Source organism: Paroedura picta, chromosome 15 (assembly GCF_049243985.1).
Source record: "Paroedura picta isolate Pp20150507F chromosome 15, Ppicta_v3.0, whole genome shotgun sequence".
In the NCBI taxonomy this organism is placed as follows: Eukaryota; Metazoa; Chordata; class Lepidosauria; order Squamata; family Gekkonidae; genus Paroedura; species Paroedura picta.
In genome coordinates this window covers 4,218,782-4,237,369 of record NC_135383.1, presented here as the reverse complement: position 1 = coordinate 4,237,369, position 18,588 = coordinate 4,218,782, and the positions used below count along the sequence as shown (strand labels likewise).

General features: G+C 51.2%; 2 protein-coding genes across 2 annotated transcripts; both read left to right on the top strand.

Moving 5' to 3' along the window:
- Nucleotides 1-5,495: 5,495 nt before the first annotated feature.
- LOC143824618 (C-signal-like) lies at nucleotides 5,496-10,013 on the top strand. Its single transcript, XM_077312048.1, has 6 exons — nucleotides 5,496-5,697; nucleotides 6,648-6,699; nucleotides 7,445-7,632; nucleotides 7,784-7,936; nucleotides 8,057-8,167; nucleotides 8,366-10,013. Exons 1-6 carry the CDS (start codon nucleotides 5,557-5,559, stop codon nucleotides 8,477-8,479), a joined length of 759 nt encoding a protein of 252 aa, XP_077168163.1. The 5' UTR covers nucleotides 5,496-5,556; the 3' UTR covers nucleotides 8,480-10,013.
- A 1,147-nt stretch (nucleotides 10,014-11,160) lies between these two features.
- On the top strand, nucleotides 11,161-13,966 carry AURKAIP1 (aurora kinase A interacting protein 1). Its single transcript, XM_077311548.1, has 4 exons — nucleotides 11,161-11,248; nucleotides 11,863-11,925; nucleotides 12,856-13,304; nucleotides 13,807-13,966. Exons 2-4 carry the CDS (start codon nucleotides 11,874-11,876, stop codon nucleotides 13,915-13,917), a joined length of 612 nt encoding a protein of 203 aa, XP_077167663.1. The 5' UTR covers nucleotides 11,161-11,248; nucleotides 11,863-11,873; the 3' UTR covers nucleotides 13,918-13,966.
- The last annotated feature ends 4,622 nt before the right edge of the window (nucleotides 13,967-18,588 follow it).

Sequence of the window (18,588 nt, the reverse complement as noted above, 5' to 3'; positions counted from 1 at the left end):
ACTACGTGCTGGTTTTATTCCCCCCCCCCCTAGTGTGTTTTATTTCCCAGTGACCCTCCTGTATTTGGGTGCTCAATTGTGTGTTTAGGCTTCCTCTTTGTGTGGGGCTCTGCTTCCTGCCCTGGTCATGTAGTGACCGTGCCCACCACCCTGCGTTGTGAATACAAAGGTAACTGCTTAAACGGTTGGGCATCCCTAGTTTAGCAGATCATAGACTGGACACTTACCAGCCTAGGGGCTGTTTCTACGCTGCCATTAATTCAATAATTTAAAAACTTAAAATGAAATGGCAGAGCTGGTTTCAGGTATGGCTGGGCCACCCCGAGAAGAAAATTCCTGCCCCATTAAAAGCCTGCCACTCTTACGTTGTGCTTTTACAAATCTGCCCCCCCCCCGGGCGATTTCTACAGTGGTTGAAGAGCCACGGTTTAAGGAGAAAAGCCTCTGTGGCTGCCCAATTTTACCATTTCTGGCGCCAACCGACGGGAGATTTTTAAAAACGGGAGGTTTCCCAACGCAAGTTCACAAATCCTTCTAATGGATAGGTTCTTTGATGTGCGGACTTTCGCTCGAGTGTCTTAGTCAGCGGCTGTGTGTGGTAATTGTGGCCAGCCCACCACTAGAGACCCTGTCGACTTGCCCGTCCCGCTTCGTGCCTGTTCCAGGAAGTAGGATTTTGGGGAGTCTCAGCCGCTTGTGATGAAAGCCAGCCCGCCGGCACGACTGGGAAGAATAGCGTTAGTCATGTGTGAGAATCGTTTGCTTGCCAAAGAAAAGGCTGGTACATCCCAGGTTTAAAGAACATCCTGTCCTGGAAGACTAGGGGGAGGAAAAAAGAATGGCAGTATCAACACAGCTGGTGGATTAAGTCAATGAGAAAAGTGGGAGATGTTACTAGGAAAAGGAAAGAAAAAAAACATCTTGACTACAACGAATGGCACAGAGTGGGGAGGCCGAATTCTGCGTGATTCACTGGCCAAAGGGCTTTGTTTTGTGGCAGTTCTGGGCCCAGCATTCTATAGGAGTGGACAAGAGTCGGCATGTCAAGATTTTTTTAAACCCAAGTGGCTAGTCCTCATGGCTAGGGAAAATATACTTGAGTCACCTCTTGTCAAGCGGGTGCCAGGAAGATGCTACAATTCCTTCCACTAATAGCAATTCCACTGATCAGTCGTGTCTTTATTTTGCTTTTTTCTTCTGCTTGTTGGTTAACTGGGAGAACCACTCGACTTAAAATCTGGGAGATTACACAGCTGATCCTTGGCCAGATCCTCTGTTATTTATCTTTGGAACAGAAGGATGGAGTAAGATTTCTATTACAGGCGGGGAGTTGGTGCTCCAATCCCTGTTTTATCATGTAATAGCAGAAATGCGTTTTGTGTCTGATCGGTTTCTGAATAAACGAGGTCATCGGCTATCAGAAATGCAAGCAATGTAGTCCTCTTCGGGCAGCAGCAAAGACAATGGGTTATAAGGGGTTTAATTCTTTCTGAAGGCATGCCAGGAAAAAAAAAATGGAGCCAGAAGGGAAGCCTCAACATTTAATTCTCTGATTCGGCCAGGTGCCTGCCTCCTTCCAGAGATGAAATGGTATGATGTAAATTTTCCCCTTTCTCCCTCTACTCCTTTGTCTAAGCAGTCTCCGGTAGAGATTTAGAACCTGGCACCCAACCGAAAGGACGCTTGGTGCCAGATCTCAGGGTGTGAAAACATTTCAAAGCACGTAAGCATCATAAGTTTCCCCTATGTGGTACAGGCCAGGGGACGAGGGGGTTGTCTCTCTCTCTCTCTGCAACTGCTGATACATCTGGATAGAGACAGGAAAGGAAAACCGACATGACAGAGTTGATAATAACCTCTGTCTCATTTTTCTCCTGGACCATTTTTCTGTTTTGGGACGCCATTGTTGAGTCTTCTCAATCTCGTCGTGGCTGTTACATATTTTGCCACCACCGCAGCCAGCACACGAAAGCTCGCGCCTTGACTAAAAGGTGCCATTGGACTCAGATTTTGTTGTGAAACGTTGAAGGGCACACTGACGGTTAAAAGGGGGAAGATCAGTGCTTCCCTCAGGCCTCCCCAGTACTCTTCCCTGTGCTGACTTGCTCTATTTCTTCGTCTGGGAGAGACAGTTCTGCTTTCCCTGCCTTTGAAAGCTCAACTGATGAAAAGGGACCAGATCAGCCAAATAAGCCTGCTGTCCTTTGTGCTTAATCCATGTTGTTATTGCTGTCCCCTTTGAGGATGCTGCAGGTAAGCCTCTTGGGCACAAGACCAGGGAAGTTAAAGTGGGTGGCATCCCAGAACAGGCTTGGCACGTACAACTGCTGAGCATCTCTCCTTCTAGGCATGAGAAAAATGGAAGAGGGGAAAAAGCATTGCTTGTAAGTTGCAACGTTATTATTTAATTCAGCATGATACGGCGTTGAGGGTCGGTAGCACTGAGACCTTTAATTTTTGTGCATAAAAATTAGGTGAATGATTTTCTGCCTTCCATTGCATCTGAGGAAGTGAGCTATGCCTCCCAAGGCCCATGCTGCAATAAATGCTGTTCATCCTTAAAGCATCACTGGGCTTGCTTTCCCAAGATGGGGGGATGCCTGCTGAGACAGCAGTTAAATAGTTGAAGATCACAAATTGGGCAAGGTCCTCCTTACGTCTGAAGGGCTCATCTTTATGGCCCGAGTTCACACCTGGGCCTCTGGCAGTTTGAGTTGTTTTAGTGACTGGCAAAACTACCAGGTCCCGGTCGCACAGTCCGGAAAAGCGACAACGACAAGTCCAGGGTTGCGACGGCGGAGGCAGACAACGCCAAGTGACTACTGTTTGCCTCTTGAACACCCTCTGGGGTTGCCAAAAGTCATCTGTGACTTCACTGCAAATGTCAAAAAAGGTCCACATCTCTGTCAGACCCACAATATGAGTTTCATCGGGCTGATAACGTTAAACGTTTCAAGGCACTCGGGGAGAAAAAAAAGAGCTCCGTCTTTTCGAGAGTCCGGATCGTGGCGCGAACATGCACACGCGCACGTCCGCTGCCGGCATCTCCCGCCTATTCTTGCTGCATCAGCGTGCTTCTGCAGAATCCCAGAAATGCCGCCTGGCACCAGCGGACTGTCTGATGTGCTGACAGGCAGGATTAAGCAAAGCACAAGCCCCGAGGCAACTTGGACCACGAAGGGGTTTCAAAACAGCCCCCCCCCCAACGGATGTACTGGGGAAAGTGTACTCAATTACTTGGTCTGTACATAATTGTTCCAATCTAGCTTGCGTGAAGTGCACCCCAAAGCACCAAATCGGTGCTCATAGCACTGTCAGTTGAGGGGCATACCTGCATCAGCGGGTTCTGTGAGCTGGCAGAGTTTCGATGTGCAAAGAGGAGCTCAGCACCTAGCTGCTTAAGAGTAAAATAGCTTTATTTAGAAGAGAAAGGACATGGTATAGAAAGATAAGCAAGGGAGTCCTTGTAGTCTCTTGTCTTCCTTCAGCCTGTCTAGCGGAGGCAAGCAGGGAGGAAGGAGCAGGAAGCCTCCAAAGAGCCAAACAGAAACCCCAGAGGAGATTATCTGAAAAAACATCAAAAAGTTCCCAAGCTAACTATGCTAAACGCACATCTCCTCTCATGCCACCTGCAGGACATTCTTCAAACGTTTCTGAATCATGCATACAAAAGCCTGTGCCTTGAATAAAACTTGGTCGGGCGTCAAAGCGCCCCTGGACTCCAACTTTGCTCAACTTTTCTAAAACGTTATAAAGTTTGCAGTACGGAGCTATGGCAGAAACTGCTGTAGGGTTTTTGAGCAAGGGAGCAACAGATGTCGTTTGCCAGGGCCTACTTTGTAACAAGCCCCTGCACTTCCTTAGAGCAAGGGTAGTCAACCCGTGGACCTCCAGATGTGAGTGTTTGCTGGCAGGGGCTCAGGGGAATTGTAGTCCATGGACATCTGGAGGACCACAGGTTGTGACTACCCCTGCCTTAGAGGTCTCCCATCCAACTACTAAGCAGGACAAGTCCCCGTTTCGCTTCTCAGAGGCAACAAATAACCAGCACGTTTGCCTGGCCGCATTTCATGCAAGATAGGTGCTTTTTTTTTTTCTGGAACAGCGTGTCTAGCTCCCAGCGCCAGAGTACGTGGTGGTGCAAACAGTTCAGTTTCCTAGTATCTCCAGTTCAATGACCCCTGTCCGATATAATAGGTGAGCGGCCCTGTTTCCACACCTAAGTCTTGGACAGCGGCAGCAGGGCACAGCTTGTACTCTTACATATAAATGCACGACAGGCCTGACCCTTCACCCGTTATTTACATATAGATTAGAAAAAGCGTCTATTAGACCCATGAATCACTCTTTATCTTCCAAAGTAGCACGTATAGATCAACATTCCAATGCCTCTTTCGGGGGTTTTTATCTGCGGAGTTGATCTCCGTCCAGCATTTAAGGAAAAGCGACCACCTCTGAGCACGCAAGGCTTTCCACGGGAAACGTTTGAGCCAGGAAAGGCTCCCAGTTTCTTGGTAGGCCTTGGGGTCCTGCTTTAGAGAAGGCGGTGTATGCTTTGGCCTTCTGCCCACAAAGGTGGCTTCAGAGCTCACTTCTCATATTGTTTGGATGACCACGACGACATAAGAGGCTTCACGGCATGACTTGAAGGCGAGCCGCGGCAGCCATTTTGTGCCTGGCTCTGCCTCCTGCGGCGGCCATTTTGTAGCTGTGCCCACTTTATCCTGTGTCAGGATTCCAAAGGTGCTCACAGGCTCAAACAGAGCAGAGCACCATAAGGTCACCATGAGAATGGATTCAGGGGCGTCTCTATGTTGGCCTGAATTTGCTTTCTTGGTCTTGTCTGGACTCGAACCCAGTTCCCACATCCGTTAACTTGTATATTTGCACACTCAAACGCCCATTTTGCTTGGGGGTTTTATTGCATTGCAAAATATGGTTTTGTATCAAGGGTTCTTGGGCTTAAGGGAGCCCCTGGGATGCTTGCTCCTCTCCAGATGACAGAGCTCAATGCCCTGGGAGAGCATGACTGCTTTGAAGGGTGCACATACACTATGACATCACACCTGGGATGCCAGCCTCCAGGTAGGACCTGGAGATCCCCTGGAATCACAGCCCACTTAGGGAGACAACAGAGATCAGTCCCCCTGCAGAAAACAGCTGCTTTGGAGGGTGGGCTCTGAAACATTGTACTCTCTGCCCCCACCCCCCCCACCCCCCCCAAAAAAATCTCCAGGTCCTACGCATGCCAGCCTCCAGGTGGCCCCGGGGGATCCCCTGGGAATCACAGCCCATTTACGGAGACGACAGAGATCAGTTCCCCGGAGCGCCGGGCTGCTCGGGAAGGTGGACTCCAGAGCCTTCCTCCCGCCCGCTCCCCAAAGGCTCCAGGTATGCCCCCGCCCGGAGCTGGCAACCCGAAGTGCGTCGAGGCCATCCCTCTGCCAGCCGTCCCGGCTTGCCTCGGCCCCGCCCGGCTCCCGCGGAGGCGGAGGAGACCCAGCCCGGCCTCCCGGCCCCTACAAAAGCCGCGGGCGCTGCGGGTTGGGTCGGGCGATGGCTGCGCTGCGCTGCCGGGCCGTGCTGATCACGGGCTGCAGCCGGGGCATCGGGCTGGGGCTGGTGCGGGGACTGCTGGCCGCCTGCCCCGCGCCCGACTTCGTCCTCGCCACCTGCAGAGACCCCGAGAAGGCGCAGGTGGGTCCGCGCGGCTTTTAGCCACGCGGGAAGCGGGAGGGTTGGGCTGCCCCCCCAATCAGAGCCCATTCCAACAACGGTCCTGCCAGGTAGGTTGCTGCTTTACTTCATTCCTCCCCCCGTTTTGCTCCCCAAAGTGGCTTCCCTAATTCTCCACCTTTTTGTCTTCACAACAACCCTGCGAGGTAGGCTAGGCAGAGCCAGACTTTTGAAGCCAGAGTCTGACCCTCTTAGATGGGGCTAGCCCGGTCAGGGCAGTGACGCTACTGTCTCTTTTGCTAGAACGCGGGGAATTTAAGTTGCAAAGCCAAGCACTTAGCGTGCTAAGCCCTGGTCCGGCTGTCCCAGGCTTGGAAGCTAAGCAGGGGGTGGCCAGCTTTGTACTTGGATGGGAGACCACTTGGATGGGAAGTCTGAGGTCACTCTGCAGAGGCAAGCGACAGCCAGCCACCTCTAAATGCTCCATTGCCTTGCAAACCCTGCAGGCTCTCCAAATCTCCATGCACTACAATTCCCCTGAGCCCCTGCCAGGATGCCTCAGCTGGGTACCAGGAGAACTGGTTTTGGTCACCTGGAGATGGGGTGAATTCCAGAAGATCTCCGGGTCCCCCCTGGTGGTTGGCAACCCTAGACAAATGCAGTGGATGAAATGAAGGGTGTGGCAACCAGTGGGAGGGAGAATGCCCTGTGAGAAAAAAAATAAAAAATATAAGATTTTGGCTCCTTACTGGAAGTTCAGGCCATAGAGTTTCTGGCAATTCCTAGAGCAACTCTTCTTACCAGGGATTTCTAGGAATCAGCAGGAACTCTCTAGTCAGAACTCCCAACAAAGGCTGCCATTGGCTGGAGGTCTCCTTCCCTGAGTGGGGAAAATGAGAACCCCAAATTGGACCCTCGAGGGAATTGAAGCAGGCAGGCTACTGATGCTGCATGTTCTTCACTCCTGGCAGGAATTACAACAGCTCTGCAAGAAATACAGCAATTTGAAGCTTCTTCAGCTTGGTAAGGAAAAGGTGGTCTTTTGGGGGCTTGGAGCCGGGGGTGGGGGGAGACAGTGGAGGAAGGAAAATACAGCGGGGGGGGGGGGAGCTGGGTGGCCCTTGGGGAAATGAGGCGGAGTCAGAAGGGAAAGGAAAGGTTTTGAGACCCTGGATGGTGTGGTGACAGCCGCTCTGCCCCCAAAGCCAGGCAGATTTTACTTTCCTTTAACCAAACGTGTATCCAGCCTTTGCTGCCCCTCATCAGGGCCAACGAGAAGGCTAAGAAGCCGAAAATGCGCAGAACGCAACAGCATCTTTAAAACCGTCAAAACAACACATCCTCAAACGATCAGAACGAGAGCTAAAACACCCACGCGCAAAGGGAAAATGCCTAATGAAAATATAGACGGGATTCCGACGAATGTTGCAGAGTAAACAAGAAAGTTTTCACCAGTTACGGCAGCGGAAGGGGACGCCGTAGTCTCCCTGGGGAGGAGTTTCAGAGTCTTGGAGCCGCTGCCAATAAGGCCCCCCTCCCTGGTTAGCCCTCACCTAACCTCAGAAGGCAAAGGTCCCTGGATCAGGCTCCACAGATGCCTGTAAGCGGTCTGGGTAGGCTCATAGGATGCAACCCGCGGGGAATGTTCCCCTGTGTAAGGTCAGCTGCACCCAGCAGGAGTGGGGCAAGCGCATGGGGTGCGCACCAGTTAAGCTCAGAGCTCTTCTCTCACGGCCCTGCCTGCTTCCTTTCCTTTCCTCGGTCCCAGATGTGGTTTCCGAAAGCAGCATCAGGAACGTGGTCGAAGAAGTGGAAGGCATCGTCGGGGAGGAAGGGCTGAACTGCCTGGTGAACAACGCTGGCATCAACGAGTTGGCCACCCTGGACGAAGTCACGGCAGAGACGATGCTCCGCATCTACGAGACGAACACCGTTGCCCAGCTGATGGTCACCAAAGTAAGAAGGGGGGGGGGAGTGCAAAAGCAGGGCGAGGGAATAGTCGCTCACCTGGGGCGAGTTCTTTTCCTCCTCCAAAAAGCTACACTTTTGGTCCTAAAATGTGGCATCTCTCACGGCTCCTCTCCCCCTCCCTGACTTTTCCTCGCAGGCTTTTCTTCCCCTGCTGAGGAAAGCCGCCCAGCAGAGCACTGGAATGGGGTGTCACCGGGCGACTATCGTGAACATGTCCTCGATCTCCGCTTCCATGGAGCTCGTGCAGGCCAACGACTTCCAGATGGTGTACCCTTACAGGATCGCGAAGGTGGGGAAGGGGGTCTTCCTCGTTCCTTGCGGAGTGGGGACCCTCTTCTTGAGTAAACCAGTAGTGGATTTTGCTGAAAGAGCCTCATTTTCTCCCCCCTGTCCTCTCCCTGCCTTTCAGACGGCGTTGAACATGATCACGAGGTGCCTGGCCGTCGACTTGAAGCCAGATGGGATCCTGTGTGTCTCCCTGCACCCGGGCTGGATTGAAACAGATATGGGAGGGAGCCTGGTGAGAGATTTAGAAAAGCTGTGGGTCAGAAGAGCGTTCGGTTTATCGTTTCCTTGCCCCTGGTCACTGTTAACCGTCGGGACCGGTCTGGAATGGATTATTTATTAATTGCATGGTTATTTCCGGGTCCAGGGAGGCGCGCCTGGGGAACGTCCCAACCGAGAGTTGGCAAGCCGTTCTTTCTCTCGTTCCTCGTAGGCTCCCTTGAAGGTGCAAGACGCCATCCCTGGGATCCTCTCGGTTCTGGCTTGTCTCAGCGAAAAGGACAATGGGAGCTTTCTCAACGGCCAGGGGGGGACCCTGCCCTGGTAGCAGAGGGCTGGGCACGATTGCCAGAGCCCCCAAGCACTGTACTCCGACTCCCTTCTGGCTCAGGGGTGCTGCGACCGCCAGCTCGGATTCTTCTTTTTTAAAATTTTGTTAGCAGTCCTGTAACGAAACCCAAAAGTCAAGCATGTCCTCCTCTTGTGTCTTTGTTTTCGGTTTTCTTGACAACGGCAGCCTCGCGATAGCTTCGGACCTCTTTGCAGCTCAGGAAAAGCCAGCGTGGAACCTTCTTATGCAGACAGGGTTTGCCCAGGGGCCGGTTTACACGGGACACCCCGTCCGCTGCCTTATCTTGGCTCTTGCCAGCTTGAGGGCGAGGCTTCATGGCGTTCGCCCAAAGGGCTGCATCTTGCGTTCCTCAGCGGTCGCGCTTGGCGGTGATAGTTATGCGGGGTGGTTTTCCCCAGGAAATGCAATGGCCTTGCTTACTGAATTCCCAGGATCCTTTGCAGCAGGGCCTGGTGTGGTGTTTGGGCTTGGAGTTCTTGTGTCCCCCTAGGCATGTGGTCTCCTGGGGCTTGAGCTAGCCAGCCGCCTCTTTATGAACAAAGGCTCACCAGAAGACTTGTAGCCAAATGAACCTGGGAATAGTTCGGCCCTCTGCATTGTAGAGTTGCCACGTCTGGGTTCCGAAATTCCTTGATATTGGTGGGATGGGGGGTGGAGTCTCTGAAGGATATGGGGTTTGAGGAGGGCAAAGGGACCTTGATGCCCACCCCACAAACAGCCATTATCTCCGGGGGTCCTGCTCTTTGGGAGCTGAAGAGCAGCTGGAATTGGGGCTGAACGCCAGGCATGGAGACCCTGGGATTCTGTTTCCAGCCAGAGTAGACAATACAGACCTCAAGAGACCAATGGTCTGATTCATCTTCACACACCTCAGTGTCACAGAGTTGTCACGGCCGTGGTAGTGGAACTGTGTGTCGCTGGATTAGTTGGGGGTAATTTCTGCGTAAAAGTATTCCCCACCCCACCCTGAATCTGTTAGCACCACGTGGAGCAGGATTTTTATTGCAGGGGCCCAGATCCCTTTACCTTTGGGACGGGTGCACCCTTGTTTCCAAGTTACAATGCATGTACCTAGAGTCTGCGTGGAACATACACTTTGATTTTTCTTTAGACAAGCGTTGTGTGATTCTCATGTTATGTTCAGTGTTCAACACATGGACAGCTGAATACATGTCTTGTAAACCAGGCATGGGGCCTGGTTATTTTTATAAAGGGAACACACCTTGGCTCTTTTACACACGTGTACACACATACAGGCATGCGATATGTGTATTCCCTGTAATGCCAAAAGAGCTTGTGTGGATGCTTTTGTCAAAGGTGGGAAATTTGAAGGAAAAAAAGAGATACATTTTACAAATGTGTTTATTCCAGAACCGTTACTCCAATGCATTACCTGGGGTGTTGCGTAAACCAATTGTCTTCCTCTGTTTCTTCTCTATGCAGTGTTGTCCATAAGGACATTAGTGATCTTTTGAAACTTTCCCAATAAAACCTTTTTTTAAAGTCAGAACATGGATAATTGTCATAGTGTTGCTCTGCTCTGTCACTTGTTGGCTCTTGGGGACTATCTATACATTTATGCTGGTCTCAGTTCTTACTATCGTGGCTCCTCCAAACCCTTTTAAAACAGCCATTGCTTCATACTGTGTGAGTTCCTTTTCGGCTCTTCTGCTCGTCAAGTACTGGCAGAAGGGGAGAAGGAAAATATTCCCTGTCTCCATTTTCTCCACCCCATACAATGATTTTAGACACCTCTATTGTGGCTCCCCTTGTCTTTATTTCCTAAATTTAAAAGCCCCAGAGTCTTTACCCTTTCCTCATGCGTAAGGTGCTCCAACCCCCCTGTATTCATGTTGTTTTTCTTCTTCTGTACTCTCTCCATCTTTTGGGGAGACCATGAACAAGAATTATGCACGGTGTTCCAAATATATTGCATCCTAAATACGAAGAGGAATAGGTCAATCCTGGTGGTTTTATTTTAAGTTCCTTTCCTAACGATCCCTGTTGCACAACATCCACGCCCCAATAGCGGCTTTTTTCCTTGTGAGCTACCCATCGCAAAGAGATCTGCTTCCAGTTCAGACCCTACCAGCTTTTGAGAGGTTAGGTTCGTTTTTGCCCCCAAATGCATCACAGTCCTTTGCTTCTTCTTGCAACCTTATGCCAAGTGACCGGGGTCCTCTTGGTTCTTATCAACCTAAATAATTCGGGGTGTCGCTCACATCTTTGGCTGTTTCTACGCTCGTTCAGGCTCACCTATGAATTAAAAGGATGCATATGGGTCGCGTCGTTGGTCTGAAGCATCAGGATGAAGTTTGAGCCCCCAGTGGCACCTTGAAGAAGACTTGGTGGGTCTTAAAGGTGCCCTTGCACTCAAATTTTCTTCATGGTAAGAATGCACATCTGGTGCATTTAGGGGAGGGCCTCTAGGGCCACAGAGACTTGTGCTGCAATAGCTTTTGAGCATCCCTCAGCCGCCTGCATCAGCGCCGTCGCTCAAGGCACAGAGGCCTTGCCAGGAAAACCCCAAAACCAAGGTGGCAGAAGTTGGCGCCTGCTCTTTCGCCGCTGCTATCCCACCAGCTACCGCTAGAGGGGAGCAGCGCCCATAGAGTGCAAAGCCGCCGGTCGCTTCTGAGGCCGGAACCTTCCGGCCGGGACTCCGTTTTCCGGGGGGGCGATAAAGAGCACGGACCGAAGGACCCTGCCGGAAGTTCCGGCATTCTCAAGCGACCCGTCGGGATGGTAAGTGTATTAAAGGAGGGGGAAAGCCGAAATTATGCGCCAATCCCTTTCTGCCTTAAAGGGTGACCTGGGTTTTGTAGGAAATCCGCGTTTCTTTCCCCTCTCTGAAAGAAGGGAGAACGCTGGGGGGATGCCAGCCTCCAGGCGGGACCGGGGGATCTCCCGGGATTACAGCCCCTCTCCTGGCGACAGGTTGGTTCCCCTGGAGAATATGGCGGCTTTTAGGTTGGGAAATGCCTGGAGACTTTGGGGGTGGAACTGGGAGTAGGCGGGATGTATAATGTTCATCCTCCAAAGCAGCTATTTTGTCCAAGGACACTAATTTCTGTTGCCTGGAGAGAATTTGTGAGGCCAGGCGATCATGATGCGGAGACAGTCTGTGACAAACCACATCTATGCATCTCTTGTCTTCAAAACATTACGGGGTTGTCATAAGTTGTATAGTAGGACTTCTATTTTGAAGTTGGCTCTCAAGGGCTTTAAGTAGGAAAGTGTCTAGAACGGATTTCACCCTGGTCTCCAGTGCCAAATGTTTATTAAATCAGTGTGTTTGTAGGGGTCTCATTACTGGGATGTTTAAGGCTCTTTTTGATCTTTGTTCTGCTTTCTGGCAGATTAATCCAATATGTTGCTGTCACGGCTGACCTTGCAGGTAGCGAGAACATCCCGGGTGACAGGTGAGCACCGCTGTTTGGGTAGCTGAAACTCAGGCAGGTCTTTGTTCTTTATTTGTTTTGATTTTGACTTGATTTTTATCCTTCGCCTTCCTCAGCATCCGGGGATGAGGGTGGTTGACAACACACGTATGAAACATAAATTAAAAATGCAAATATTATGTAACACAATCAGAGTAGCTGAGGGGGAGGCCCAGTACAAATGATTCCATCTGAGAGGCCTTGAAGAACCTAGAAAGGTCCCTGTAGGGCATTTATTATTTCAGTTTCATTCATTCGGTTTATTCATTTGTGGCTCTTTTGATGGAGCCCGTCCATTTCATCCATTATAAATAAATTGTGGGAAAGGTAGAATTGCCTCGAAGACCAACAAAGTTTTGCTCAAGGTATGTGCTTAATGTGCATGCATGCTTCTTCAGATACTGCGCACATGAAAGAATCCATGCACATACCTTGAATAAAATTTGGCAGGTCTTCAGAGTGCCACTGGACTCAAACTTTGTCCTGTGGCTTCAGCCCAACATGGTGACTCACCTGAATCTACCTTCATGGAAGGTACCATGTTAAGCCACATCGACTGGAACTCCATCAATTGCAGAAAGAAACCTGTGCAAGTACAGACTGATATGTCCTTTCTTACAAAGTATAAACACCTGGACATTATACCAAAGGGACTGAGAATTAAGAGTCCTCAGTCCACTTATCCTACCAGACTGTGCCAAAAAACTGCATCTCAAGATATCCGACCAAATACACATGCACATAAAAGCTTATGCCGGGAGTAAAACTTTGCTGGTCTTAAAGGTGCCACCCGATTTAAGACCTTGTTCTGTAAAAAAGATACTCATGGAAGTAATTCTTAATCACTAGATTATTAGCAGCTGCCCTGCATCCATCTGTGGATCCACAGATTCGATCTTCCCATCCCCACAGGTCAACTTCTCTCAAGGTCAGCAGGTTTGCTGCTGAATCCCAGCGCTCCTTCAGCCTCTTACTGCACACATTCTTCAAGCAAAAATGGAGCCCAGCCCCAGCAACACTACAGGCTGGACCCTGACCTGGAAGAGATGCTGGTGCCCCTGAAGATGTCCATCTCCCCCCTGGAGAGCTGGCTGACAGTCCAGTATTCCCTCCCTAAAGGAGGAGTCATCGTCAACATTCGGGAGAGGCTGGAACATGAACCCCTCCAACAGTACGACCTCCCTTCGGGTCCCCAGGACCCGGGAGAGGAGGGAAGCGAGCCGGCCGGGAATAAGATAGAGTGCAGGAACGTGCTGAAGATCCGGAGGAGGAAAATGAACCGGCACAAGTACAAGAAGCTGCAGAAACGTCGGAAGTTTGTGCAGAGGAAGATCATGGAAGGTCGGCGGAAGAGGAAACAGGTGAGCGGGAGTCCCCGTGGGGTTGCCTGCTAGAACATTTGATCTGAGTTTTTCCGCAGCAAATTGTCAAAGGCTTTCACAGCCAGAGTCAGCTGGCTGTTGGGGGTATTCCGGGCTGTGGGGTCGTGGTCTGGTAGTTTTAGTCCCTGACATTTCGTCAGTAACTTTGGCTGGCATCCTCAGAGGTTGGACATGGCATGATGGGAATCTCTCCGTGCCACAACTGTGGAGCATGTGAACAGTTGCTGGACATAGAATGATATTTGAAGGCACAGAGATGCTGGACAACACTAACTACTACTATTTTAGACCGTACAGGGAAGCCACTGAAATTAATGAACACTGATACAGATTCAAGAAAAAAGATGAGTGTCTGAAAACCAATGAAACCTGGCTACCAGCCACCCAAAAAAGCTGCACCCAGATTAGCCAGCAAGGTACAAGCCCTTCTGGAAGGGGACTCGTGCATTGTAACCCCCTTTTATTTTTTTCTCTCTTGTAGAAAAAGTTTGAAAGGGATCTGAAGCGAATCTGGAGGCGGGCGGGTTTGAAGAAGCCGCCAGACGGTTGGGTAACGCCCAAGATCTTTCTCAGGAGCGTGCAACGTGATTGACATCGGCTTTGAAAAGGGGGTTGCCATTTAATTAAACAGTTTGAATCAACACACAGTGCAGTCTCTTTTTCCTGTAAACCGTAATAATTCAAGCAGCACGTCTAGTCCAGCTTAGCCTGAACTTGTCAGAGTTTGGAACCCAATCAGGGTTGGTCACAGTTAGTACTCGAGTGGCCAAGGCAATCCAAGTGCCACGGAAGAGGCTCCCTGGACATCAGGTCCACATGGCAGGGGGTGTAAATAATTCAGACACTCAAAATTATTAAACATCATAGGAATTGAGACAAAGGATTAATTAATGGTGTGATGTTGTGGTTAAAAGCAGCAGTTTCTACTCTGGCATAAACTGTGCCTCTACATGCAGCCGTCTGGGTGACCTTGGGCTAGTCGCAGATCTGTTAGAGCTGTTCTCACAGGAGAGTTCTGTCAGAGCTCTCTCAGCCCCACCTATCTCCCAGGGTGTCTATTGTAGTGAGAGGAAGGGAAGACGATTGGAAGCCACTTTGGGTAGTGAAAAGGAGGGTATAAAAACCAACTCCTCTTCACAACACAGCGTTTCAAAGAAGAATAATTGGGTTTTATATTCTGTTTTTCACTACCCAAAGGAGTCTCAAAGCAGCTTACAAACACCTTTCCCTTCCTCTCTGAGCCGGCTGAGAGAACAGCCCTAAGAGAACTGTGACTCGCCCTGGGTCACCCAGCTGGCTGCATTTGGAAGGGCAGGGAATCAAACCCTGGTCCTTCGGATTAGAATCCGCTGCTCTTAACCTCACACCAAGCTTTCTGGCGTGCTGTGGTCAGGTGGTCCATGGGGACCAATCAATCAGACTGTTAGGTCACTCCTTGCTCATCCCCCCTCCTGATGCAAGCACCCAGATTTGTTCCCATCAGCAATTATCTCAGGCACTGCTGGAAGGAGAAGAGGAACCAGCTACCACCAGAGACCAATGAAGTGCCTGCAACAGCCCTGAGCTGGTGGCAGACAGGTGATTCCTGCCCAGTTTCCTAGCAGGTTGCCATAATGAAACCTTTAGGGTTGCCAGCTCTTGAATGAGGAATTCTTGTAGATTTTGGGGATGGAGCCTGGTGCAGGAGAGGTTTAGAGAGGGAAGGGACTTCAGCAAGGTATAATGGCCATGGAGGCCACGCTCCAAAGCAACCATTTTCTCCTTTCAATTATGGGTGGTCTCCAGGTCCCACCTGGAGGTTGGCACCTCCCCTTTTCCTATCCCTAGGGGGCTCAGTTGCCTCTCCCCTCTCCAGATCTCCCATTCCTCAAAGATTCTCCCCCGCCCTTTATTGGAATTGTCCAAATATGAGACTGAATTTTTTTGCTGGGCAAAAAAAAAAAAACGGAAAGGAGAAACTGACCCAGGGGAAGCCCCCAAAATGGGGGAACCAAACTTCCTGGGTTTTTTTACCGCACTGGGGCAGAGAAGAGTGTGACGCTACCACAGAGCTAAGAAAAGGCCAGAGCGGCCAGCAGTACTTCCGGTGACTGCCGGAAGCCTCGGTTTGGGCCCTCAGGTGACGCTCTAGACCTGGTCGTCTCTATGGCCAGGCCTCTTTCCACGCTGTGGGGAGCGGCTGGAGCGCTGGCAGGACTCGCGCCCCCTGTGTTGACAGGCTGGTACTGCAGCTCTGGCCGGGATGCTGCTCAGAGCGGTTTTACAACATCCCTGCAAGGTGGGACAGTGCCGCTGTCGCCTTAGGGAGGGTGCTGAGGCTGCGGGATGTTTAGAGTGCTAGAGACCTGTGTTCAAATCCCCGTTTCAGAACGTAAGAGGAGCCTCGCTGGATCAGACTCCAAAGAGGCCAGTATCCCGCCTCACCCAGTGGCTGTCTGGGTGCAGAAGACGTGGTGCAGGGTGCAGGGTGCAGAAGACATTCTCTGAGCCATTCGCGGTCTCTCAGCCTCAGCCTACCTCACAGGTTTGTTGTGAGAGTCAAATGTAGGGGAGGACAATGGGCCTTGCCCTGAGCTCCCTGGAGGGAGTGTGGCATCAACAGCAGCTGCTTTCTCCCCTTGGCATATTTTTGGTTCTGTGAGAAGCTGGCCAGACCCGTTTTGGGGATGCTCTTCTGCACCTGGTGCCTTTGACCTTTTAAGAAGGTGGATGCTCAGGTGCTGTAGTGGTTAGAGTGTCATAACTAGAATCTGGGAGAGGTGGGTTCGAATCCCGCTCTGTTGTGGAAGCTTGCTCGGTGGGCCTTAGCCAGTTGCACTCTCTCAGCCTAGTGCACCTCACAGGGTTGTTGTGAGGCTTGGATCGAGGCGAGGAGAAATGTTCAGTCACTTTGCACCTCCGTTGTAGAGAAAGGCAGGATATAAATGCAGTAAAAAAAAAAAGAAGAAAGAAAACCCTGAGAAATGCTCCCCTCTCTTGCGCGCACCCTTCATTCTACAAAAAAATTTCGGAAACAGCAGAGGGAGCCACGGGGCAAGGAATTCTCATACATGAGAGGTCACTGAGATTCAACCAAGTTTTGAAACCGGCCCCCATGTGGGAAAGTGGAACAGCGTGCTGGGCCATAAGCCAGCAACGGAGGCCCTGCCCTTGGGCCACGATCCGTGGACTGGAGAGAGCTTTGCTCTGGACACATTCCAGCCCGAGAGCACCTTGGGGGAACAAAGAGCTGTTTGGGGCCTAAGCTTTTGAGAGTCCACAGCTACCCTTCAGACCCAGTTCTCCCAGAGGGGCTCTGCCCAGTGGTCCTGCAGCTGCCCCTTTTTTCAAACCTGTTCCTGCAGGAGGGAGTCCATGAGATGACACCTCACAGCTTGTAAATGTTAGAATGGACGGTCCAGCGTGTTCCCTGTGCCTGGGAGTGGCTGGAAGATGTAAAGAGATTGCGCAGAAGGAGGGAACTTGGCAACCCTCGGTAAGCTTTTGCAGCTGGACACTGCCTGGAGCCAGCCAATGGACTGAGTAAAGAGGAACAGTCATCCACAAAGAAGGGCGTTGGGGGGAACAGAGGGGTGAGCCAGACTCCATCACGCTTATCCGAGGGTGCAGCTGTGCTTGCACAGTTTCTTGCCTCCAGCGGGTGAATTTCGGGAGGATACCTGAGTCAAGTCCGTTTCCTTTCCGGTCTGGGTGATTTCATCCCAGTGCGGCCGCAAGATGTGCCAACTGATTTCCCCTGGCAGCACCCCACGGAGTGAGTCTGTGTACCTTAGCAACATGAGCCGCTTGTGAGGTTGCTGCCTGCTGAGTCAAGCGTTTGGCTTGTCTAGGTCAGTCTTGGCTAGACTCTGACTGGTAGCAGCTCTCCAGGTCTTGGGTCAAGGCCTTTCACCCTGGGGTCCCTGACCATTGGGATTCTGACACAGTGAACACAAAATGGCTGTAGTGGGTGGGCAGAGCCAGGCACAAAATGGCGGCTGCAGCTGACCTTCAGTGACAGAAGGAAGATCCCTGTGCTCTGGTGGGCAGCTGCTGCTAAACAGAGTTTTTCAAAATCCACACAGCCAAGCAGAAGACCTGTTGGGCTGCAGCTGCAGAGAAAGGCCTCCGTGGGCACCATGCTGTGGACCGTTGTTGTAGAAGACAGTTTTACAGGGAGGGGCTGTGACTCTATGGCCATTCACCTGCTTTCTGTGCGAGGCCAAAGTTCAGTTCCCCAGCATCTTCAAGTTATTTGGAGTCGCCAGAAATTGACCTTTTTTGCTGGCATCCTTGAAAAGTTTCAGTTATTCCTTTCTATTGTCTGATGATGCACCATAGTTCTTAGATTTGTTTCCTGCGTCCATTTCCTCCTGAACCAGACGCTTGGCCCATCACACCCAGTATGGTCTATTCAGCCTGGCAGTGCCTCTCCAGGGTCTCAGGGCGTTTCACATCACCTATTTTGGGCTCCTTTCAGCTGGAGGTGTTGGGGATTGAACCTGGGACCTTCTGCGTGCCAAGCAGAGGCTCTGCCACTGAGCCCCGCCTAAGCTCAAATCCACTCCACCCTCAAACCGATCAAAATAAATAGCCTTGCACAGCGCTTTCGGCCAGTAGCTTTTGGAATTCGCCACTTCTCCTTGCTCTTTTTGGCTCTTCATTTAGCTCAGCATCTCCGTCCCCAGATTTGAAAAAGCCCAACTGCTCTGTTTCTAAATTCGGCGCTGGGATTCCTTTGTCGGCTCAAAAAGCACGAGTCCAAAGTTATATTTTTGGGTTCTTTATAAAGCAGGGCGGTTTGGAACTCCCAGGCGAGGGTCAAAGCCGTTCCCGGCATGCATCGCAATGGGGAGAAAAGGTATTTCATGCCCCGGTTATTTTCTGCCAGCCTGTGTCTTTAGCAGGCCTTGGTGTTGTAATTGTGGCCCCATTGGCCAGGTGGGGAGCAATTACGGGAAGGCAGCAATGTTCTCCTTCAAAGGGCCGCGACACCCCAGGGCGGCTCTCGTGTGCAGAGGGCGGGCGGGGACGGTGTGGCTCAAAGTGTGAGGGCTGCGGGTTACAGATGGCCTCCCTCTGTTGCAACCACACCGTTCTGGGAGAATCCCAATTTGCAGCCGCTTCAGAGAGGCTGGGTAGACGATACTCAGCTAATGAAGCCAGCGGTGGGATTCCGTATAAGGCAGAGGTCTATGTTTGGTGTTATTTTGGGGGCCTTTCTGCCTATCAGACCTGCTTCTGCCTCGAGAGACCCAAAGCATTCTGGGCTTTTGTGTTCTTT

Excerpts from the sequence above, each read along its gene's own strand:
- LOC143824618 (XM_077312048.1), top strand. The coding sequence starts at position 5,557 with ATGGCTGCGCTGCGCTGCCGGGCCGTGCTGATCACGGGCTGCAGCCGG. Across the intron at positions 5,698-6,647 it reads GAGACCCCGAGAAGGCGCAG|GAATTACAACAGCTCTGCAA; the intron begins GTGGGTCCGCGC and ends CACTCCTGGCAG. Across the intron at positions 6,700-7,444 it reads TTTGAAGCTTCTTCAGCTTG|ATGTGGTTTCCGAAAGCAGC; the intron begins GTAAGGAAAAGG and ends CCTCGGTCCCAG.
- AURKAIP1 (XM_077311548.1), top strand. The coding sequence starts at position 11,874 with ATGTTGCTGTCACGGCTGACCTTGCAGGTAGCGAGAACATCCCGGGTG. Across the intron at positions 11,926-12,855 it reads GAGAACATCCCGGGTGACAG|GTCAACTTCTCTCAAGGTCA; the intron begins GTGAGCACCGCT and ends CCATCCCCACAG. Across the intron at positions 13,305-13,806 it reads GTCGGCGGAAGAGGAAACAG|AAAAAGTTTGAAAGGGATCT; the intron begins GTGAGCGGGAGT and ends TCTCTCTTGTAG.